Genomic DNA, 22,030 nt, shown 5'->3' with positions numbered 1-22,030 from the left:
GGGACAGCGTGGGAGTGTTGGACAGGGGTTTGGCAGGTCAGGGGACAGCTGGAGACAGCGGGGATGTGTTGTTTGCTTCCACACCATCCTCCAGCTGCTGACAGGGCCCTTCCTTTGGCAGAGGGCTCTGGGACACCAACACCCACCTGCCGTGCTCCTGGGCTGCGAGTAACCTCGTGTTAGTTGACGTGCTAAGCCATCACTTTGTTAGAGAACAGATGATTTTACAAGTTACTTTATGTTTCAGGTCCTCAGTATCGGCTGGAGAAGCAGAGTGAACCTAATGTCCCAGTAGATTTAGACTGTACCTTGGAGAGCCAGAGCACTTTGGAATTCTGCCTTGTCCGGGAGAACAGTATGTTTCCCCTTTTCACTTTTGCTCTTGTAAACTGCTTAAACTCACATAAGTTATGTGTTTTGGAACACCAGCTGTACTGTCTGGGCAAGTACATTTTGACGAGACTCTCTGTCCCGAGGCACTTCTCCGTGGTGCCAAAACAATATTCCAGAGGGAAATGATGGATTTCATACCTTTAGTAAATAGTCTGCATCCTGTTTATCACTTCGTGATTAATCTTTTGCTGTTAAACTGCTCTGTAAAGTTATGGCCAACCCTGAAAAACACGAAATATGAACCTGTCTGTGCTGCAGACATTGCTCAGTGAGTCGAGGGGTTGGTCTGCAGGGTGTTGTGCCTGTCAGTGTGGCTGTCAGAGGCACTGGGCTTTTCTAATACAATTTAAAGAAATTAGCCATGCAGAAATAACTACAGCAGTTTGATGATTTTTGAAGTGCCAGACAAATAATCTTCTCTCAGCTCTGCTCAAATATTTTTATTCTATTACTGTTTTAATGATCCTAATATTTATTTCCTGATTTATTTCTTTACTTGAAACAATATGAAACTTTAAAAAAATACATTTAACATTGGTTTGTGCTTGTTCCCCGTGGCATTTTGATCCATTCTTCATTCTTTCCAACAGCCATGCTCTCAGGTTTGGTGTTCTTTCATTCCTTTTTGTGTAAAAATGTTGATTGTACTAATGAGTAAAGCCAGTCACAGTCCTGCCCTCAGCCAAGAGCACTGCACAGAGCCATAGTAAAAACCTGCTTCAAGCAGTGGGAGAGTTTGTTCTTTCTGTGCAAAGGTTAAACCTTTCAATTGGTGCTTTTTGGCCACAGCAGCTGCATCTTGTCCCAGAATGGCAGCAGAGCATCCCCAGAGCAGCCTGGCTGCAGCAGGAGCACCAGAGAGGGGCAGCAGCCTGAGCTCCCCGTGCTGCTGGGACTGATGCTCCCACCTGGGGCTGCTGCTCTCCCTGAGTGGGACTTCCTCCCAAAATGTCCCTGGTGCTCCTGGTTCATTTCTGCATGAAATGGTTCTGAGAAACTGTGGGAGAGACCTTGGCAAGAGGGAGCAGGGGGGCTGTGCTGAGGAAATGGAGCAATTCTGACCTCACTAATCGAGTTGTGCTCTTCCACAAGCCAGAATTCCCCGACGTCTGCATCCCACCTATTATTTTTGTATTGATTTTTAATCTATGAAATGATGCTCACTAGTCATACTTCCATGGGTTTTGCTTGTGATTTAAAATAACATTTTTTTTAAACCCAGGCTCTGTAATTAAAAGAATACTGTAGACACTCCATTTTTAATGTATTTTCATCATCTGTGGAGGAATCCAGGCTGTGGCTGTAGCTGTATCTCCTGCAGGTCTTTGCTCCCATGAATGGCTGGGTTCAGGCTGCACCATTGCTGAAAGAGTAAATCTGTTGGAAGTCTGTAAGTGGTGTAGCAGGAGTCAGCCTGCTCTGCTCCAGGAGAGCCTCGGGAGCCTTGGCTCAAAATAAATGTCAGCCAGAGTGTTGAGGGGACTCTTCTCCCTCCTCTGCAGTCCTTGTGCTGCCCTGCTCCCCTTCCCTCCCAGGCCAGGGGACACCAAAGTGAGCCCTGCTCCTGCACAGAGCCCTGCAGAGGGGTGGGGGGTCCAGGGGCTGCTGGCTCCAGTTCCCTGTGCTGGGCAGCAGTCTGTGTGCCCATCCAGGAGCAGGCTCTGCAGCCCTGCTGCCATGGCACTGCCCTGCAGGCTCCCCCTGCCCTGGCCCTGCACAGAGGGGCTCCAGGGCAGTACAGCTTGTGGGATCACTCACAATCCCTGCCTTGTGCAGAGCCTGCCTCCCCCCTGCACATCAGAAAATGGATTTTGGGGCGCTTAGGAGCTATCTTTTGGCGTGACATCAGGATAGAAATATTGACAGTTTTGCACTATTAATAAAATAATGGCTTGCCAATCCTATCAGCAAACTGAAATATTCACTTTGTGCATTCTGTCTTGATTTGAAATACTTTTAGCTTTGATGTGCCAGTCAGAAAAAAACTCTGTTGTAACAGCTATTACTTGTAAATGTGCTCTTCATAGTCTCATAGTAATTTATAAATATATATATGGATGATGGCAAGCATCTCCTGGGAGAAGAGCAGCCACATTCCTTTGGGCAAAGAGAAAGTTTATATTTCAGGGTATTAAATGAAACAAAAACTTTCCATTATTAAGAAATATGTATGGAGAAATCCCCTTTCCAGCCAGCATTTACTAATAGCATTCAAGCTAATAAACTGCTTCCAGTGTGCAGAACTTTTAACTTGCACAAAGATTTATCTTTAAACTGAAGGCTGCACTTTGTAATGTGAAATGCCTTTATGTGTGGTAGGAAGCCGTTCATGGCTAATTTAGTTTTATTCTTGCCATCTTACTTCTGGAAAGTTCCTCTTTCTCATTTTATCATTAGATAGTAATTAGTATTCAAGGGAAATTGGTCTTAATATATTAAAATTGGTTTAGTGCCTTTAGACCTATAGCAAAGCCAATGTCTTATTGGAAAATGTAATTGGGGACTCTGTGTATGTAATTAATTGTCTTGCAATTAAGAACTTTCATTAAGCAATATTCTAGTACATTAAAGTAATAAGGGACATTTTTGCAGTGCAGTTAACTTTGTGTTTTGTTGTTTTATCGAGGAAGTGCAGGTTCAGTTCTGTCTGATGGGCTGCCTGTGCCACTTCAGTGCTGCTCCCAAGGTGCCGTGTCTGCCAGGGGTCCCTGTCACAGGAGGCTCTGCCCTAGCTGGCTCCCAAACTTCTGCTTTGGCTCCTGCCTGGCTTCCAGCTCATGGAGCTGCTGCTGTTTTTCCATTGTTGGTCTCGTTTGAAATCAGAGTTTCCAGTCAGGAGAGGGGCCCGAGTGACCAAGCTCTGTTCCCCAGGGACTCAGGTCTGCCCAGGTGGAGGGGTCAGTTCTGCCATGTCACAGCTCCTGTGCCAGCACAGAGTGCCACTGTGACCCCACAGCGTGGGGACAGGGTGAGGGGGGGACACCCCTCTGGTTTCCAGCCTGGAGGGTCCGGGCTGGCTCCAGCAGCAGTGCCAGTGCCACCCTCTGCCACACCGCCAGGCACTGCCACACCACAGCCTCTCAGGATGCTTTTAAGTGCACCAAAAAGTTTGACATATCTCAGTGTATCTTTGGAGTGGTGCAGCATGAGGGTTTGACATGATACATTATGATAATCCATGGTATAGAGACATTAACACAGGGGTCTGTGACAAAATGCATTGTAATGTCTCGGAAGGAGCCATTACAATTTATCTTGTCATTCTGGAGCATGGAGTGGTTGCAGTGTTAAGATGGCTCTGCATAAATTCACGTGGAGACTGTTTAATTTGATTTTTGGAATCCTTTCAAGTCGAATGGCACAGCCCAATTTGTAGCTTAACCCTTTGGTGTCCCCCTTCCCCAGAGGAGGGTCTGTGGTGTGTGAGAAGGGAGAGCTGTGGTGAAATTCTGTGTCCTGGGAACCTCCTGCTGTGTGCTCCCCATGTGGTTTTGGACTCATTTAGCAGCAGATGCTCACAGTGGTGCTGTGTTGAAGCCACTCCAACAGTACAAGTCTCAAGCAAAATTAATGCTGAAAAACCTGACCAGCTGGTACCTGCTTTGCTGGAGCTTTAAGACCTGTACTAAAACTCCATCATCTCATCTTCCCATTATTAAAATTTCAGCAAAATATAAAGTTTTCATTAATCTCATGCAGCAAATTTAGTTCTCTGAACTGGCAGTTGGTTCAGCTTTTAGGACTACATTAGCCAGGATATTAAACAAAACGTGTCGTTCCTCAGGATCTCCTGTAAGAAGCTAAATCAGTTTTCAAACATATTTATGCCACTTTATCTACCAGCATCTGAATGATCATTTCGAGCTGAGGTGCTTTATTAGCAGCTGGCATTGAAATGACTCTGTGCAATTATATATCGCATTATAGTAATGTTGAAATTGGTGTTAATCCAACGTCATAAAATGTAAAAAATCTTTAAAGTGTGTTATATTTTCTCAGTAATTGGCATTTTGGCTTAATGAGTTGTTGCCTTTTCTAAAGGCAGTACCTGCAGTGGTAATGAGAATACTAATCAGTAAATAAAGTGCAGCTTCACATCAGCGTGCCCGAGGTGCTGCTGGCACGTGGGAGATTGGGGTGGTATTGAGGGGCACCTCTGGGGACAGACACCCCTGGGGACAGACACCCCTGGGGACACACAGCTCTGGGGACAGACATCCCTGGGGACACACACACCTGGAGACAGACATCTCTGGGGACAGACACCTCTGGGGACAGACACCTCTGGGGACAGACACCCCTGGGGACACACAGCTCTGGGTGGCCTTTTGGGCAGCTCTGACCTCCTTGCTGGGTGACAGGGTGTGTGGCCAGCCGGGTGCCCTGCCCATCCCCTGGGGCACCCACGGCCCGGTGCCACCAGGAGCTGGCCCCAGCAGGTGTGCTGCTCCCCACGCAGCCCCAGGTGCCTGCCACGGTGGCTCGGTGCCTCGCTGGCTGCCCTGGAGGTTTCCCTGTGCCAGAGGCAGGAGCTGGGCGTTCCGAGCCCCGAGCCAAGCCTCCCCTCCAGGAGCCGCGCTTTGTCTTGCAGGTTCCAGAGGAGAAGAGGTCTCTGAGGAGGACCCCCAGATCGACATTGCCACGGTGCAGGACATGCTCAGCAGCCACCACTACAAGTCCTTCAAAGTCAGCATGATCCACCGGCTGCGCTTCACCACGGACGTGCAGCTAGGTAAACGCGGCGCGGAGCTGGGCCAGCAGCTGCCTGCCCATCTCTGGCCACTCTGGAGCAATCCTTGTCACCCTGGCCCGTTTTCTCATGGAGTGCTTGAAAGCCTTGCTGGCACTGCAGCAGTTAAAAATATTGCTTTCCGTTGAAAATACTTCAGTGTTTTTATTATCCCCAATCAGTTGCACATGTTGCCTCCGAAGGAAGGCCATTATTTAATGACCTCGTCTCTTTTTTTCAGTCTAGGCTTCCTAATGGAAAGCTTCTTGCCAACTGTTTTGTTATTTTTAAATGAGGCTTTGCAAAATTGGGAGTTATTGGGTTTTTCCTTTTCTGAGGCTGAAAGATTTTTAACGACCTAGTGGAAATTTGAGGTGGAACAAAATAAATGAGCATTCTCTAAAGGTTTTATATTGTCCTTATTGGCTCGCTGAATGCCTTTGAAAACCTGAAGGCCAAGGGCTGACAGAATCCTGAATTATAAAAGCCCCATTACTGTTTTAAAATGATTGAATGGCTTTTTATCTTTGTGTTTAAATTGTGAAAATTTGATTAATGATGCATTGGTAGGTGACCTGTGACATTCCTGCAAATACTTCCATAAAGAAATGATTCAGCAGTAAGATATTAAGTGCCATAATGTTTACAAAATACATTTATTCCGTAGAATTCAGAATTGTTAAACCATGCCAGCTCCTGTGTTGTTGCCCCTGCAGTCCCTTCATTCCTCCATCCTGAAGCACATGGCAGAGTACACATGTGTAAAACTCTGACAGAAGAGGCTTTTTTGGTTTATTTTGAGCTGTCTAGTTGCGGCAGGATTTATCTGCTGTGCTGCAGCAGGGCAGTGCTGGCCATGTTCGCTGCCGTGAGCAAACTCTCGGGGTGTGATCGTTTGCTTCCAGTGAAGTTTGACTCACTGTATCTGGGAAGTGTCAGAAATGAGAGCTTGGAAAGGTCATGACAGATCACTAAAGATAAATGGGTAAGGGAGAAGAGCTGTTAAATGAAACAAATGGCTCAACTTGTGCAGCAGTGGAGGAGCTGACCCTGCCCAGTGCTGTAAGGACCATAAAATTTCCCTTTTATAACAATCTGTGAACCTGTGTGATTTTGATGGCTGTGCTCTGACAATGGGGCTTTATAATCTAATTTTTTTTTTTTTTTTAATCAAAGAAAACCCCAGCAGGCTGTTCAAACCTTGGGCAAATGTAGAAAATCAAAATCTTTCTATAAAGTCTGAGTAAGTTGCTGGGGTTTCTCCTGAATTTTTTAAAGATATTAGAAGAGCAAGATTGGCAAAACAAGGACTGAGGGGCTGTTTGGGTTTGAGCTGATGAGTGTTATGTGTTACCTGTGAGTGACAGGCTGCTTCTTCCTCCTGAAATGGAAAAAACAGGGGCTCATTTTTTGTCTTCAGCCGTGGTGACTGGTCTGGGAGCTGTTCTCCAGCAGTTTGGTGGTGGCCAGTTGCAAAGACTTTTCTCTGCAGCTTTTTTGTGCCATCAGTTCTGTGCAGCAGCCGTAGCAGGGCAAGTTTTCTGGAGGACCCCAAAAATCCTCTGTCATCCCTTTGCTCCCCGTTGGCAGATCAGTGGTGTCAGTGGCTGTGCAGGAGTGGATTGCACTTTTTGAAATGTTTTAGCAGTTTTGAGGCCTGGTCATTGAATTTGAGACAAGGTTTATGAAAAGCACGGGAGTAAATTTGATTTTCTGTACATTGTGCATACTCTGTGGTAAAAGGTGAACCCTCTCAGTGGGGGGGTTATTGCATTTCAGGTGGCAGTTTAAGGGCTGGGTTTGTGTTTCAGCCCACACCACAGGGTCATGCACACACAGCAGCACTCTCAGCAGTTTTACAAAGGCTCTATCATGTTCTGGAGGAATAAGACACATTTACTTGTGTGTTACATTAGCACCACTAACAGGAGCATATTGTCAGGGAAAACAACTGCTGGCAAGTATCTCAGAAAGGGGAGGGGGCAATTGCAGACCCCAACAAAGGGAGCAAGAACAGAACACTGCTGCTGGACCCATACATTGATGGCATTCCTTCTGACAAAATGAACGAATTTAAAAAATACTAGAAGGAGCATTTTCATTTGGGTTTGAGTATGAGTGATTTGTGCTGTGAGACAGAGACTGCAGAAGCCACAGACACAATACTGTTTTGATTTTAGGTTTCAACACATCCAGATTGTGAGAACAATAACACAAAAAAGACAACATTCTTTGTCAATGTACTCTCTGGATGTGGGTGAGCTTCAGCCAGCGATGTCGAGATACAGAAATAATGGATGAAGTATACAGCAACAATTTGCAGATAAAAATAATAGAAGTTAAAGTGTATTTTACATGATAAAAAAAAGATGAAAGAGGAGGAAGTCTGTTCCATCTGAGATGGTTACAAAATGGTGAAGTAGCCTCTGCTGAGAAGATTGATGCAATGGGGAGTGACCTTGGCTTGGAGCAGGAGCTGGTGATGTATGTATGAGCATCTCGCTGCTAAATGGACCCAGATTTGTAGCACTAATATACATGGAAGCCCAGAACCAAACTCAGGATGGCAATAAATCAACAGCCACTTTGGGTGTCATTTCTGGTTTATATTCCACTATTGTTCTATCACTTTAATTCATGTCACTATCATCTGTTCATCTGGAACAGTTTTATATAATTTTCCAGTGGAGTTACCTGACAAATCCTATCAAATTAACAAGGTGCATTAACAGTATTGACTGACTGTGAATTCTGAAGTTGCAGGACCAAACAGTGACATTTTTTTGAGGATATTTATAGGGGTGGTGCTCTTAGAGGAAGGGATGGGGAACAGCCCTCACACACCAAGAATTTGCACCTTTATTTTTAGAACTTCCCCTGACTTTTTTCAGTGAGAAAATGAGACTTTGTATCATCATCTTCCATATTTTCCTTAAACTACAGCAAATACCATTTGGAATAATGAACCATTACAGTGAAATACCAACACCGATTTTACATCATCTGTCCAAAATTAAATCACAAACCAAAATGGGCTCCAGATACAGCCTCAGCCTACTCAAATTAGTGAGTTCCAGAAGCCTGGGTGTTAATTGGACTCTTGATACAATGCTTAATTGCAATGTGATCTCTCTGTGAGGTGTGTTGAATGCATTGTTGGGTTAGTGGGGTGTCTCCATAACCCGCAGGGTGGGCAAGGCTGGCCTGGGCTCAGGGCAGGGGCTGCAGCCAGACCCCCCCAGGCTCCTGCCTTGTCAGAACCCTCAGGAGAGAGAAAGATTTCTGCTTTTTTTCCAGAGATGCAAGAGTTAAATGATACTTCAATACTTTTTTCCTACATTGCTTCCTTTTGTTGGTGTCTCGTGAGCTTCACGCTGTAACCCATGCCCGGAGACACGCCGTTGTTTTTGAGGCTCTGCACAGCTGGGTGTAAAAAGCTGCCTGGGAAGTTTGCTCAGCTCAGTTCAGTTCCTGGGCTGGTTCCAGCAGGATCCTCCTGGCCCTCTGCCCTGGTGTGGCCTGACCTTGAGAACTGTGTGCAGTTGTGGGCACCACAACGTGAAAAAGACATGAAGCCATTAGAGAGCATCCAAAGGAGGCCACGAGGGTGGGGAAGGCTCTGGAAGTGTCCTGAGGAGCAGATGAGGGTGCTTTGTTTGCTCAGACCTCGCTGGGGGCTTTAGCATCCTCACAAGGAGAATCAGAGGGGCAGGTGCCATCCCTGCTCTCGTGACCCTGGCAGGGCTCAGGGGGCAGCTGAGCCTGAGTCAGGGGACATTTAGGTTGGATATCAGGAAAAGGATTTTCACCCAGAGCAGGGCTGGGCTCTGGAACAGGCTTCCCTGGAAAGTGAGCACAGCCTCAGCCCTGGCTGGGTTCAAGAGGTGTTTGGACAGAGCCCTGAGGCACAGGGTGGGGGTGTTGGGGTGTCCTGTGCAGGGCCAGCGTTGGACTCAATGATCCTGATGGGTCCCTTCCAGCTCAGCACCTTCTGAACCTCTGGTCCTGTTACTCTGTGATTGCATGTCTGCTGTACAGCAGATGGAGTGGGGTGGGTGGTGATAGTGTCTGTTACACAGAGCAGTGGTGACTGCAAAACCAGCACTATCTCCTATAAATCTCCCAGCTCGTGTAGCTGCTGCTTCCAGAAGAGCTCTGTATGCGTTTAGGAGAATCTTCTCTGTGATATTTCTTTCTTTTGGTATGCTTGTGCAGGAGAATAAAATGCAGATTATCAATGCAGTTTGATAACCATTTGCTTCTGGTTTCAAAAGCTCCCGTGCTTTCAGAAAGCCCAGAAGGGCAATATACCTTCAGCCCATTTAAGATTTATAAAGTGTGTCAAACGGCTGATATGAAATCGGTTAAACAGATCACTCTTGTGGCTCTCTATTCTTTCTCATCTCAGGTATTTCTGGAGACAAGGTAGAGATAGACCCTGTTACTAATCAGAAGGCCAGCACTAAGTTTTGGATTAAGCAGAAACCCATTTCAATCGATTCTGAACTCCTCTGTGCCTGTGACCTTGCGGAAGAAAAAAGCCCAAGTGAGTAGTCCTTTTTATTTATGTTCTCTCTTCTCTGCCTCCCTGGATGTGCTCCATGTCCAAAGAATTATTGCTACCATGTCCTTTTCTTTCTATAGGTGTGTTTTTTTCATTACAGGATGTTTTTAATCTGACTCAGTTCTGTTGTAGAGAACACAGCATAAACAGACACACATTTTACGAGTGTCCTCTGGTGCTGCTCTCAGCTAATGGCATCACTCAGTGTTTCTTGCCCACTGTGACACCAAGGGAACACTGGCTCTGCCCAGCTGTCCCCAGCCCTGCAGCACAGCCAGCAAATCCATGTTTCAACATAATTGCAATTTTTGGGCACTTTTTCACTTTCAGACTGGTTTTAAATGTCTTTGGTGCAACTGAAGATCTTGGACATGCAGTAAGTGTCAGCTCAGTGTGGATTTGCCCCAGCCATGGCTGCAGGGCCTCTGGGAGTGAAGGTGCCACTCTGGGCATGCTGTTCTGTGGTGGTGACCAGGCCAGGACAGCAGTGACAGCCAGGGCTGGGGACAGGCTGGACATGCCAGCTCAGCCATTGCCCCGAGGTCAGAGCTGGCTCTGAGGAGTGCAACTCCAAAAGCAAGGGCTTCTGCTTGTTGTGTCAGTAGAGGAATGAGAGTCTCTGGAAAAGTTGTTCTAAAAAGCACAGGATGGGCCCTGGGAGAATTGGGCAATGGTTCCCAGTGGGGCCAAAATGGAACCGTCTACTGTCAAAAAGTGGCTGCAGTTCAAAAGCTCAGATGGATTTTATTGCACTTGTGCCTCTGCAGGGTAGTGAGATGCTGGTATTAAGTACTTATCTGCAAGGTGACAGAGAGGGAGAATTATGTGATACATATTTACAGAGGTAATGATCTGTTGAATTCTCTTGGAAGAGTAAATTTATGGCTGCCACAGATTTTATCAGTAATTATTGAACTATATCCTTCTCCCCTTCATTACCTCTTCCTACTCCATGTTCTTGGTTTAGTCATTGTCTTCCTTTTCTGTCTCTCCATCAAGATTTCATGGTCCTTGGGTAGGCACAATCCCAAGGAGAAGCTTCCCCAGTGACCTGGCAGTCTGAAACACGTGAGGATTTTGTGTACAGTGCAAGGGGCAGTTTGTGCTGTGGTGAATCCTGTCACACCTCTGCTTTGTATCCACATTTCTGCAAATGCAGACATTGAGGGGATAAAATGGTGCCCCCAAAAAAGGCTGTGTTTGAAGGGTCCAGTTGAAAGCTGGGGTTTCCACTGCTGTCAGCACACCAGGGCACAGTCCCTGCACACCAGGATGGGGCTCTCCAGCAGCACCTGCTGCTCTGGAATTGTGTTTGTACCCAAATCCTGCCAACCCAGGAGTTCCAAGCCCCAGAGAGAGCCCAGGTGCAGGAGGGCAGTACCTGCACTTGGGGACCCCTGAGTGAGGAGTCAGGGTGGCTTTGGAGAGGACACTGACAGCCTGCAACCACGACAGCACTGAGGGGCTTGTTTGCTCATTTCTGTGGGAGCATCTTAAACTTCTCCTACTAAATAATGGTTCAGCACAGTTCCAAAAGGAGAAAATACTTCCTCCTGAAACTGCTGACCTTTTCCCAACTCACTAAAGATGTTCCAAAAGTCATTATTTTAGGCCAGCAGAAAAGACTTTTAGTGTGACATCTCAGAATGATGCATTTTGGGGAACTGAACAGCAGATCAGTATCTCTTGAATTTTAAATGGAAAAAAGTTATTTTAGTAGCATAAAGGAATGAAACTCACTGTATTTCACAAGTTTTGTCTGTGATTTTTATCAGCACGGTGATGTATGTTTGTAGCAGAGTTTACATCAAAAATTATTCCCGGATCTTTCTTGAATGAATTATTGCAAAGAGAGGCTGAGTACAGATAAGGTCTTTGAGTTCTGCAATATATTTTGTTTTCATGTTTTTATCTCTTGTTACACAAACCTGCTCCATCTCCTCTTTCAGAAGTGCTCGTGCTTGTCCCGTTGTGCTGGGCTCTGGGTTTGGGGCTGCCTTCCCTTCCTGGGCACCTCAGTGGGGTTAGAACCAGCTGGGCTGGGCTCTGCTGGGCTGGGCTCTCCTGGGCTGGGCTCTGCTGGGCTGGGTTCTGCTCTGCTGGGCTGGGGTCTGCTGGGCTGGGCTGGGCTGGGCTGGGGTCTGCTGGGCTCTGCAGGGCTGAGCTCTGCAGGGCTGGGCTGGGCTGGGCTCTGCTGGGCTGGGCTGGGCTCTGCTGGGCTGGGCTGGGCTGGGCTCTGCTGGGCTGGGCTCTGCTGGCTGGGCTCTGCTCTTGTGACTCTGCAGAGGTGAAGGTTTGGACCAGCTGCTGCTTTAATTCAGGGCAGGGGGCGTTGGGAGTGGAGGCTGGTGCTGGCCAGCACGGGGGTGCCGCGGGACTCTGGGGCTCTGTTCTTTGCTCCCTGGGTCCTGCACAGAGGCTGCGGTGGCACCTGTGTGTGTGAAAGGACTCGGCAGCTTCAGAGCTGACATGGGGATATTGATGGGCAGCTCGGAGCTGCTCTGGACAGGCTGAGTTTTCCTGTGCTGAGAGCTCACAGAACTCAGAGCTGCCTGCGGTGAGGGCAGAAAATGAAAACAGAAAGCTGTGGCATCTCATTTGCCGTTAGTGGGGGGATTGTAGGCAGGCATGGCTGATGATTTTTGCTTGCCCTTGTAGTAGCCCTTGGTCAGAATTTGAAGTTTTATTTGTAAATTAAATCAGACTCCCTGGATTTAGACTGAGGGGAGAGTTAATGGCCCTGCTGGCTTGCTTCGATGCCATTAGAACCTGACAACACTGGGCACAAACATCTTCTTTAAATCAGGTTCAGCCTGATTATCACGAGAGATTCTGAATGTTTTGAGTCTTGAAAGGAAGCATCCTATCATGGAGAAATAAGATTTAAGCCTTAATAAAGTAGTTGTCATTTTTATAGCTGAAAAGAGCTTTGTATCTCAATTAAGTGTACATAATATAAAGTCTTAAGGAAGCAGCATAATACGTTTAATACAATTATATCCCTTTGCAATAGTGTAATTTAAAGGAAATCTGATTCTGGTAATGTCTCTTACATTACTTGGACAGGGGAGAAACTTCAGTGTCACAGCCCACTGCCCATGTGCAGTGCTCTGTGGCCCTGGTGGATGCCCAGGGCTGCCAGGCACGGCCAAGCTGGGCAAGGAAAGCAGAGCCTGGGGCAGCCCCCTGTGCCACCACACCTGACCAGAGCCTGCCCAGGGCTCTCCCAGGCAGCTGTGCTTTACAGGCGCTGCAGAAATTGGATTTATTCGATAATTTACTTGAAACACTGAAGCCACATTCTCTGTGATCCTTTATCTGCTTTTTTTTTTCGTTTGTTTTCATGAAGCAGAGACATCTCAGTTGCTTTGTCAAAATACCCTCGGTATGAAGGTAAGTCTAAACAAAGGTGTTCCCTAGGTCATGGAGTACATGGGTAACTTCAGTTTGTAATTTAATTGCCCGCTTTGCACCCTGCAGCTGAAGATTTCCTTTAAATTCTGATTCCATTGTTGCACTGGGGCTTAACAGAGTGTTAACCTGGTAATAGGCACAGGGCCTCCCCATTATATGTCTCGCTATCGAGCGGTTCTGCATGACTAGTTAAAAAAGATGGCAAGAAGATTAATGAAAGCTGCGAGTGCAGAAGGGGGGCAGGTACCTCGGTGAGACTTCCAGCGAGGAGATATTAGAGCTGAACCAGAGCTTGGCTTTTTCTTTATCCCGTGACCTTTGAACCTGCCTTACTGTCGAGAGCTGCCAGCCCAGCCGACGTTTTGATTGATGTTGCTACACGAGTCAGTCTTTCCCATTGAATTCCACATCTGCACGAAAATAGCTTTTCCAGCAGTGTTCACCCTGGCTGCAAGTGATGGCCAGAGCGATGCCTGAGCCCCCTTTATGTAGTTTTCATTTAAAGCTAAAGGTATTTGATGTTTTAATTCAGTGTCCAGTTCGTCCCGATTATGCACATTGGGTAGCACTAATTTAATGAATTTGTTGTTGGGTTGTGGAAGGGCTGAAAATACCCAGGAAGCGTTGGGTTCCTGCTTCTCTGGGGGCTCAAACAGAGCTGATGCAGCTTTGCTGAGAGCCTGCAGTGGGGCCAGAGCAGAGGCAGCGTGTGCACCAAATATCATGATACCATGGTTCCTGATGTCCCTGCTCCCGCAGCGGAGGAAGCAGTAACAGTAAAATTCCTATTCACAGGTTCTGACCAGAAGGTAAAAAACGGGTTCAAGCAGACAAAACCTTCCCAAACTTCAGGCTCGGAGTGAAAGGAACACCCAGGTGTGGAGCAGAAGGGCAGAGGCCAGCCGTGGGCACGCTGAGCAGGCGGGGGTGCCGCGGGACGGCCGCGGGCACAGCTGGCTCCGTGTGCCCCGGTGCCAGGGCAGCACTCAGCAGGACGTGTCCCTGCAGAGAGGGGCTGGCAGCGAGGGGTCCCCTGGCCCTGGCAGGGCAGGAGCAGCCGGGCACTGCAGCGCTCTGTGCTGATTAACTGCGGCCCCTCCAACAGCCGCTCGTAAAAGTTCTCCTGAGCGCAATCAGGAGCGCGCATTGCCTCATCCTTTTAACAAATCTGTTTTGTAGCCCTATTAAAAGGGGTCTTCATCTATCCTGTCAAAGCTACTCTGCTGGGGTTTTTTAGTTTAATTACACTATCCAATTAAAACTCCTCGCTGCATTTTGATTCGCCTCTCCTCGGGCCTGAGTGGATGTGACATTTACAAGGCTCGCCTCTCCGGCAGACAATGCGTGATTGATGAGGTGCAGACGCAGTGGAGGAGCCCATTGCCATGTGGAAACACTGCATTTTGATTTATTTATCTTTTTTCCCCAAACAAGGTTGCTATTAAAGAGGTTTTGGGCAACCCCGAGTTGCACCTCAGTTTTCAGCATTTTTGCAAAAATCTTTATTAGCATTCTGCCGCTGATAATAATTTAAAGAAACAGAAGGCTTTGAGGGAAAATAATCCAGATGTGTGAATAGTTACCACAGTTTGACACAAAAGTGGGTGTGTGCTGCACTTTAATTGCAGCTCTGTTTTCAGGACATCTGGACCCACGTCACCCTCTAATAGCAATGTGAGTAGTGAGCCTACAGTGGAACATAAAGGGCTGGAGGAAAAGAGATCATGGAATATGCTGCTGCCTGGGAGAATGGGGCAGGCAAGCTGGACCACAGCTGCTATTTTTTTTCCTTAACAGTCTTTTCATTTCTTCTCACTTAAGTGGTGCCCTGCTTTGAGGAGATCCACCCTGGGTTCATGGTGGGCAGCCCGAACCATCAGTGACTCCTGTGGCACCAGTGGGGTGAGGATTTCACCCAGAACTGACTGCCCTCCCTGCCTCTGACTTATGTACCTCTGGATAAATGTCCCTTGCATGAAATGGGATTGACCCCACCTGGATACTCAGGTCCACATCCCTGTTCTGTGTGTCCCCAGAGAGCTGACTGCCCTCCCTGTCTCTGACTTATGTACCTCTGGATAAATGTCCCTTGCATGAAATGGGATTGACCCCACCTGGACACTCGGGTCCTGAGCTCAGTGCCACATCTGCATAACCCAACTGCGGCTGCAACTCCTGACCTCCCCTGTGCTTTTTTGTTACCAGAGGGTGTCAGGAAAGGGGTTGGATGTTTTTTAACCCTACACAGCTCTTGCAGCTTTGTAGGCCCTTCAGGCCTTTCTCCAGGCTCACAGCATCATTTCTGGGGTATCACCCGTGGATTTCAGACAGCTGAGCCCCTCCCCAGTGCTTTGGGCACAGGCTCCCCCAGCTCCTGCAGGGGCTGGAGGAAATGTACAAATTGTCTTTGTACAAAAGTATTGCTGATGCACACTTTACTATCCTCATTCCTTGCCTTTTACTGGTGTATTTCTGATCCTTCTGCATCCTTTCTGGGCCCATGAGAAGAGATTTCAGGGTGTGAGCCTGTGGAGGTCACAGTTTCTGAAGCAGTGAGACTCAGTGATGTCAAACGATGTCCATAAGTGCTTTGTTCTTCAGAGAGTCCTTCTCCAGCTATTTATTCCACTAATAACTCTTAATTGTTGACTTCTGCCTTATGGCCCTGTAATGACAAAGCAATCATCAAGGTATATTGAAAAATTAACATAAATTTGCATTTCTAGTGTTTGTTTGTTTTCTGCTTTGTCCAATTCATGAATATTCTTTTCATCCTCCATCTAATTAGTGATTTAATTCTGTTCTGTTTAGAGAGTTGGCAAAGAGAGGGTTTGGGTAAGGGCTGAATTGCAGGGTGGGAGGGAAAGAAGAAGAACTTTCTAGTCTTGGCAGATTCAGTAAAAAAAATTATCTTTTCTTGTGCAAATTCATATCCTTGTTTTCCAGGCAAAAAAAAATGTATCTTTTGGACTTTGATAAAACAAGTTTAGTGCTTAGATTAGAGTGATTATTTTTCTACCTGTGTCAGGTGCAGTGTGGGGCCCACCAAGGGCTTGGACGTTTTCCCAAGATCCAAGCAGGAATTAGCACAAGATTTACTGTTGCCTGCACAAGCACATTATGGCCGGTGGTGGTGGAGCTGTAATTGCCCAGGATTTCTCAGGGCTGTGTGTAGCTCTGGGGCTGATGTGCAGGGTGGAGGCTGCTCGAGGAGCTCCAGCAGCCCCGGGAAGGGCGAGCGGAGCCGGAGCTGCGGCGCTGCAGGGCCTCTTCCCTCGCCTCGTTGGCGGTGCAGTGGTGCTAAAAATCAGGAGATGGGCTGAGCAGCTGAACGTGAGACGCGGTGCTGAAGGAGTAAATGAGCTCTCCTTGGTGAATTCCCAGTGAATTAGCATCCTGCCCTTCCGTCTGTAGGCTCCTCTCCAGGAGTAACCACACAGGAACCCATTAGTGTTGGGCTGGGGAAGATTTATCAGCGCTCTGAGCTGGGGCCAAGGGGCAGCAGGAGGAGATGCTGCTCTGCTGTGGGGCTGTGGGGCACGGCTGGGGGCTCAGGGGGCACCAGGGCCATTGGCACGGGACCCCTTGGCTGTGCTGAGCTCAGCGTGGGCTGCACCTGCCCCGTGACAAAAGCTGCTGGTAACAGCTGAGTTCCTGTCCTTCCCTTTGCTTTCCATAACTGTTTCAGCAGACAAACGTCATCAGGAATAACGTGGATTTTCTGTTGTTGTGCAGCTGATTAATCCTGATTGCGGGGCACTGAGGTTCCCTGCGAACACCCACCACTGTTGGTGTGGGGTGATGGGAGCAGCTGCTTGTGCAGTGCCTGCATTTGCTTTAAGTCCCCCCTGACGTGCAGCAGGAGCCCTCGAGCTGCTGCTGTGTGTTACCGGATCCTCACACGGAAACATCAAACCATGGAAGCTCCTATTGATCTCAGAATTGTCAGGGGTGGTGCTCTATTGGAAAGAGGTACATCACATATTTAAGCACTCTTGGAAATGGAAATCAATCTCACAATTCATAAATTCCATCTGGCTAGAAGAGTAGCAGAGCAAAGTGCCAGTTAGGATTTCAGTGCGCTCATATTTCACGCTGTAAGTAGCGTGTTGTGGACTTGGAGCCCATAAACATGATGCTGTAATGGGGCTTTCTAAGGAAAAGTCTTCTTGGCTCCTTTCCACGGAGTCACCAGTCCCACAGGAGGGGCTCCTTTCCAGGAGTCACCAGTCCCACAGGAGGGGCTCCTTTCCACGGAGTCACCAGTCCCACAGGAGGGGCTCCTTTCCAGGAGTCACCAGTCCCACAGGAGGGGCTCTGTGCCTTTGCCATCGGTGCCGCGTCCCCGGCTCTCCTGCAGGAGCCCCTCTTGGCCAGTGCCCCGTTGGGCAGGCTCAGAGCAGCCTCTGTGCCCGTGGCAGCAGGAACACTGCCTTGGCAGTGCTGCCCTGGGCAGGGCAGTGCCGAGGGACACGAGGTGACACCTGGTCTTGATCCACAGCAGGAATTACCCAGTGACTTTCCAAAACCCAAAATGCAGCAGCTCCTTGGGATCCTCTGAGCCTGTTTCGTGCCGGTTTCACTTCTGATAAGCAGAGTGGAATGTCCAACGTCCCTGCAGAATGGTGGGAGCTGGTGGAGCTGGTGGAGCACGGCGCTGTGTCCCATCCCCAGGAGTGGTGCACTGGCACTTTTGGAATCATTAAGATGCTGTGTTCCAGGCAAAGCTGCATGCATTAACATGCTGATGAGCTCCCAGCTTGGAATTCCGCATTTTTAGTACCACCGAGGCATCATTTGTCAAATGATTTAAAGGGTTGGGTTTTTATTATTATTATTAGCCAATTTTTCAATACAGAATTTATATTCCAGATTAGTGCATCATAATGGTGTTTAATTAACATGCCACAATAAAATACTTGCATCTCAAATTTCCTGGCCACCAATCTGAGCATATATCAGTCACTTTTTGGAAATCTGGAGAATTAGATAATGTAAATAAGATTTCCAATTAGCTTTCCTGCAGGAAAGACCTGGATTTACAGTAATGTGGCTGTTACTTTATGGATTGCTAACTCTGGCTGTTGAACTGAATAAATTAGAAAACCGTTGGAAAAGTATCATGTATAGAATACATTTAATTTTCATTTTGAAGCCATCAGCATCCATACAAGTGAAGGATATTTTGCCTTCCTTCGTGTTCCACGTCAGACCTTTGTGTCTCAGTCCTTCCTCCTGGCACGGAGGGTCCCAGGGCAGCCACGGGCCAGCACCGTGTGCCACAGGGCCAGCACGTGGCACCTCCGTTTGGAGCAGTGCCAGGAAGGTGCCAGCAGGTCACACTTTGAGTTTAATTTGCTTTTCCTTGGCGTGGGAAGGGCGATCCCAGCCGCGGGACGGGGCTGGGGTTTGGCGGCGGCGCGGCCGCGTCCCTCGGTGCCCTGTGCTTGGTGCTGCTCCCCGTGGCCTCCAGCAGCCAGCTGGGCTAACCTGGAGTTTTGGGAGGAGGGTTTGGAGGGGTGGCTCTGGGATTAATTGCCATTTTCTGTTGAGTACAAGCCTCCTCCACCGTCCCGTGGGCGGCCCCGCCGCGGTGCCTGGGCTGCAGCGCCGTGGTGGCCGAGCAGAGCTAACCAGCCATTTGATGGATTTTTGCATTTCCTGCAGTGGGGATGTGATGGGAAAAGGAACTTTATTGACTGGAGTTCAGCTGCTCCTGTAAGCCACCACTTGCCTTAAATTGAAATGACATGAGAAGCCTGTCAGCATTTCATTGCTTCCTTCTGTCGTGCTGATGGTACGCTGAGATCACCATCTGTGGTTTTCTTCTGTCAGGCAACGAGCTCTGCTCAAACTTTACAGGAATATTCTAAGCAGTTTTTTTCTTATCTTTGCAGGTCATGCAATATTTAAACTTACATATCTAAGCAATCATGACTACAAACACCTTTACTTTGAATCAGGTGCTGCTACTGTCAATGAAATTGTACTGAAGGTGAGTATTAAATTTTAACGTGACCCAAAATCCTGGTGTTTTACCACTTGTTAGACATGTGAGTATTCAGGAGGCTCTGGAAACACACGAGGGTGCGGTGCCTGAGGACCACTGGGCTGTGTTTAACCTGCCAGGATGGCTGCTCCATGCCTGTTGTTTTATTCATCCTTCCAGCAGCCACACAGCCACTGCCTGCCTGTGCGTAGCATTTCCTTTTGTGCTTTTTTCTAGTTAATAGAGACACCATTTTCCGTGGAATTTTATAGGAAACTGCCACATTTTATTGTGTCCAGGTGGTTTCCCCCTCTGGACACGTGGTCAGCAGCCCTGTGCCATGCAGGGTTGGGTGCTCCTGCCCCACACTCAGGTGTCCCTGCCCTGATCCTCTCTCAGGACTGTTTGCTTTCCTTGGGGCTCTCTACAGACACAAACTCCCTTGCTTTGGGGAACAAATTTTTGTTACACTCTTGAAAAATTAAATGGAATTTTCCACGAGTTCATCTTTCGTAGCAAGTCAAAATTCAAAAGCAGTAATTTTGGCAAACCATCTGTTATGTTTGCCTTTATTGGCTGGGCGGAGTTTAGAGGATTGTTGAACAACTGACGTGCGATAAAATAACTTTTATTCATCACACAGGAGGTCAGTGTGTTTGAGGGGGTTTCTGTTCTGTGAGCTCTTAGGCCAATTCTTCTGTTCCCACTTTATCTTAGATCAGCTACTGCAACCCCAAACACTTGGAATCATGGAATCATGGAATCATTAAGGCTGGAAAAGACCTCCAAGGTCATCAAGTCCAACCTTTGCCCAAGTACCCCCATGCCACATCTCCTTGGGTTTTGAACACTTCCACCCATCCGAGCCTGGTCATAAACAAAGGCTAAAAAGAGTTTTACTGTCAATAACATGAATATTCAAGAGAGAAATAATACTGAGCAGTACTTTTTTTCCCAAGTTGCAGTTTGTTTATACAGAACGTTCTTTGGTTTCATGCACAAGTCACTGGTTTGTTTTCAATTCCATCAGTGTTAGGGAGCGCAGAAAAATCAGACTTTTCAAATTAGGCTTTTTAGATGATCAAGTGAGAAGGACTGAGACTTTATTGACCATGAAAATTCCCTATATTTTTATGCCTTAAGCTGTAATATGCAATGAAAGTGAAACACTCTACAGTGCATAAAATTGTGCAAGTTTTAAGCCACAGCATATTAACCAGCTAATGACAGACCAAAGGGCATTTTTATCTTTTTGATTCTTGCATTAACCTTCCATTAAAATTATCTCTGAGATTATCACAAAGCATTGGAGATAATAAATTTAGGGAGTAGCAGGCTTGTTAAATATCATTTTAAAATGCTTTCATCAAGTAAAATGTGCCAAAACACAGGGAAACTCTGAGATTAGCTGAGTATGCAAACATCATAATGGAAGAATTCTTTTTACTGGGGCTGATAAGGTCCTTTATTGATGCTCGTTACTGGGCTGTCCCAGCCCTGGGGGGTCTGCACTGCTCACTGCCTTCCCCGGAGGTTTTTGTGACCCCAGTGGGACGCAGGAGGGCAGCCCAGGGCTCTCCTGGCACTCTGGGCTCTCTCTGCCATCATCCTGCCGTGGTTTCTGGGAGCAGCTGGAGCAGAGCCCTGCTCAGGGGCTGGGCTGGGGGTCCGTGCCCACCCCGGGCTGCGACAGTGACCCCACCTCGTCTCTTGCAGGTTAACTATATTCTAGAGTCGCGAGCGAGCACAGCCAGAGCAGATTATTTTGCTCAGAAACAAAGAAAGCTGAGCAGGAGAACAAGCTTCAGCTTCCAGAAGGAGAAGAAGTCGGGGCAGCAGTGAGGCTGGCACCTCGGGAGCCTGCGCGCCGCTCGGAGCCGCGCGCCCGCGCGGGGCCGGACGCTGCTCCTGCTGCGGGCAGGGCAGCCAGGAATCTGAACTATCCCGTCTCTCACGGCTGGAAGATTATCCCTCCTCGGCGATGGGAAGTCTCCCCTGTGACAGAAATAAAGAGCCATATCAGCCGGAAAGAAGACTGTTACGCTTCAGGTTCCTTTGATTAGAAATAAGAGAATGACGTAGACTGGCATCATTTAATTACTGTATTATGTACAATCACAAGAAGAGATGTGATTACATATTATTTCACAGCCTGGTTAAAATAAATTATATACATCTGTAATCCACCCACGTACACGCAGGTATTGCTTGTGACATGATCAAATTTCTAAAAACAAAATGTAGGACAAATGTATCCATTTTTACTATTAATAAACAGATGTAATCTTTTTCAAGGTCCATATGATGCACAGTTCTTTTGGGGGGAGGCTGCAGTCCCAGATGGTTTCACTTCTGTTGCTGAAGTGCAGGAGGCATCCGTGAGCCAGGAACAGCAGCCATGGCAGGGGAGCGAGGGAGCACTGAGACAGTCGAGTCTGTTGTGTTTGTTTTGTTCAAAAATATTTTTATTTAACTGTGCTTTTCAGCTTTGCAAATGCTTTATTGGGAGTTCCTTGCTGAAGGCAGCACAGTGGTTGGAAACCCACTTTGAGGTGGAGAGGAGAATGCTGAGCTGCTGCCACCCCGGGGCTGGCACATCCACTGGGGCACCTTGCCCTGGGCACTGAGAAATGCCTTCACCTTCTCTCAATATTATTCTTTAACAATAAAAATTAAGACCTACTTTGTACTGGGGTTTGTAACTACCTTGGCCTTGTTCACCCTTCCTCCATCAGGGAACACGGGAGTGCTGCTGGCGCCCATACCGCGGTTTGGTTGGATTCACCAGAGGTGTCTTTCCTCCTTCTCTCCAGGTCACACTGTCACAGAACTGCCCTGCTGCCCCACGGGGCTGGGGCACTGCCCGCCCTCTGCCAGCCTCCCTCCTTGCTTTTGTACAGAGAAAACTTCCTGAGCCTTAGCGCGGCGTGGGGAGAGCCCT

At 47.7% G+C, this 22,030-nt stretch overlaps 1 protein-coding gene across 3 annotated transcripts in view; it reads left to right on the top strand.

Annotated features, from left to right (window-relative positions):
- The window catches only part of MAPKAP1 (MAPK associated protein 1), a 78,162-nt gene extending 56,783 nt beyond the window's left edge, over positions 1-21,379 (top strand). For 2 of the 3 annotated variants that reach the window (XM_041483934.1, XM_041483932.1), the window contains 5 exons: positions 248-355; positions 4,985-5,125; positions 9,531-9,668; positions 18,998-19,095; positions 20,806-21,379. In XM_041483934.1, coding sequence (XP_041339868.1) covers positions 248-355; positions 4,985-5,125; positions 9,531-9,668; positions 18,998-19,095; positions 20,806-20,931 — 611 coding nt within the window. In that variant the 3' untranslated portion in view covers positions 20,932-21,379. The remainder of the gene's footprint in view (positions 1-247; positions 356-4,984; positions 5,126-9,530; positions 9,669-18,997; positions 19,096-20,805) is intronic. The other variant, XM_041483933.1, reaches the window with a different exon arrangement.
- The last annotated feature ends 651 nt before the right edge of the window (positions 21,380-22,030 follow it).

This window comes from Pyrgilauda ruficollis, unplaced genomic scaffold (genome assembly GCF_017590135.1).
Source record: "Pyrgilauda ruficollis isolate IOZ18807 unplaced genomic scaffold, ASM1759013v1 scaffold62, whole genome shotgun sequence".
NCBI classification, from domain to species: domain Eukaryota; kingdom Metazoa; phylum Chordata; class Aves; order Passeriformes; family Passeridae; genus Pyrgilauda; species Pyrgilauda ruficollis.
Note: the sequence above shows the minus strand (reverse complement) of the source record. Positions and strands in the feature narration are given on the sequence as shown.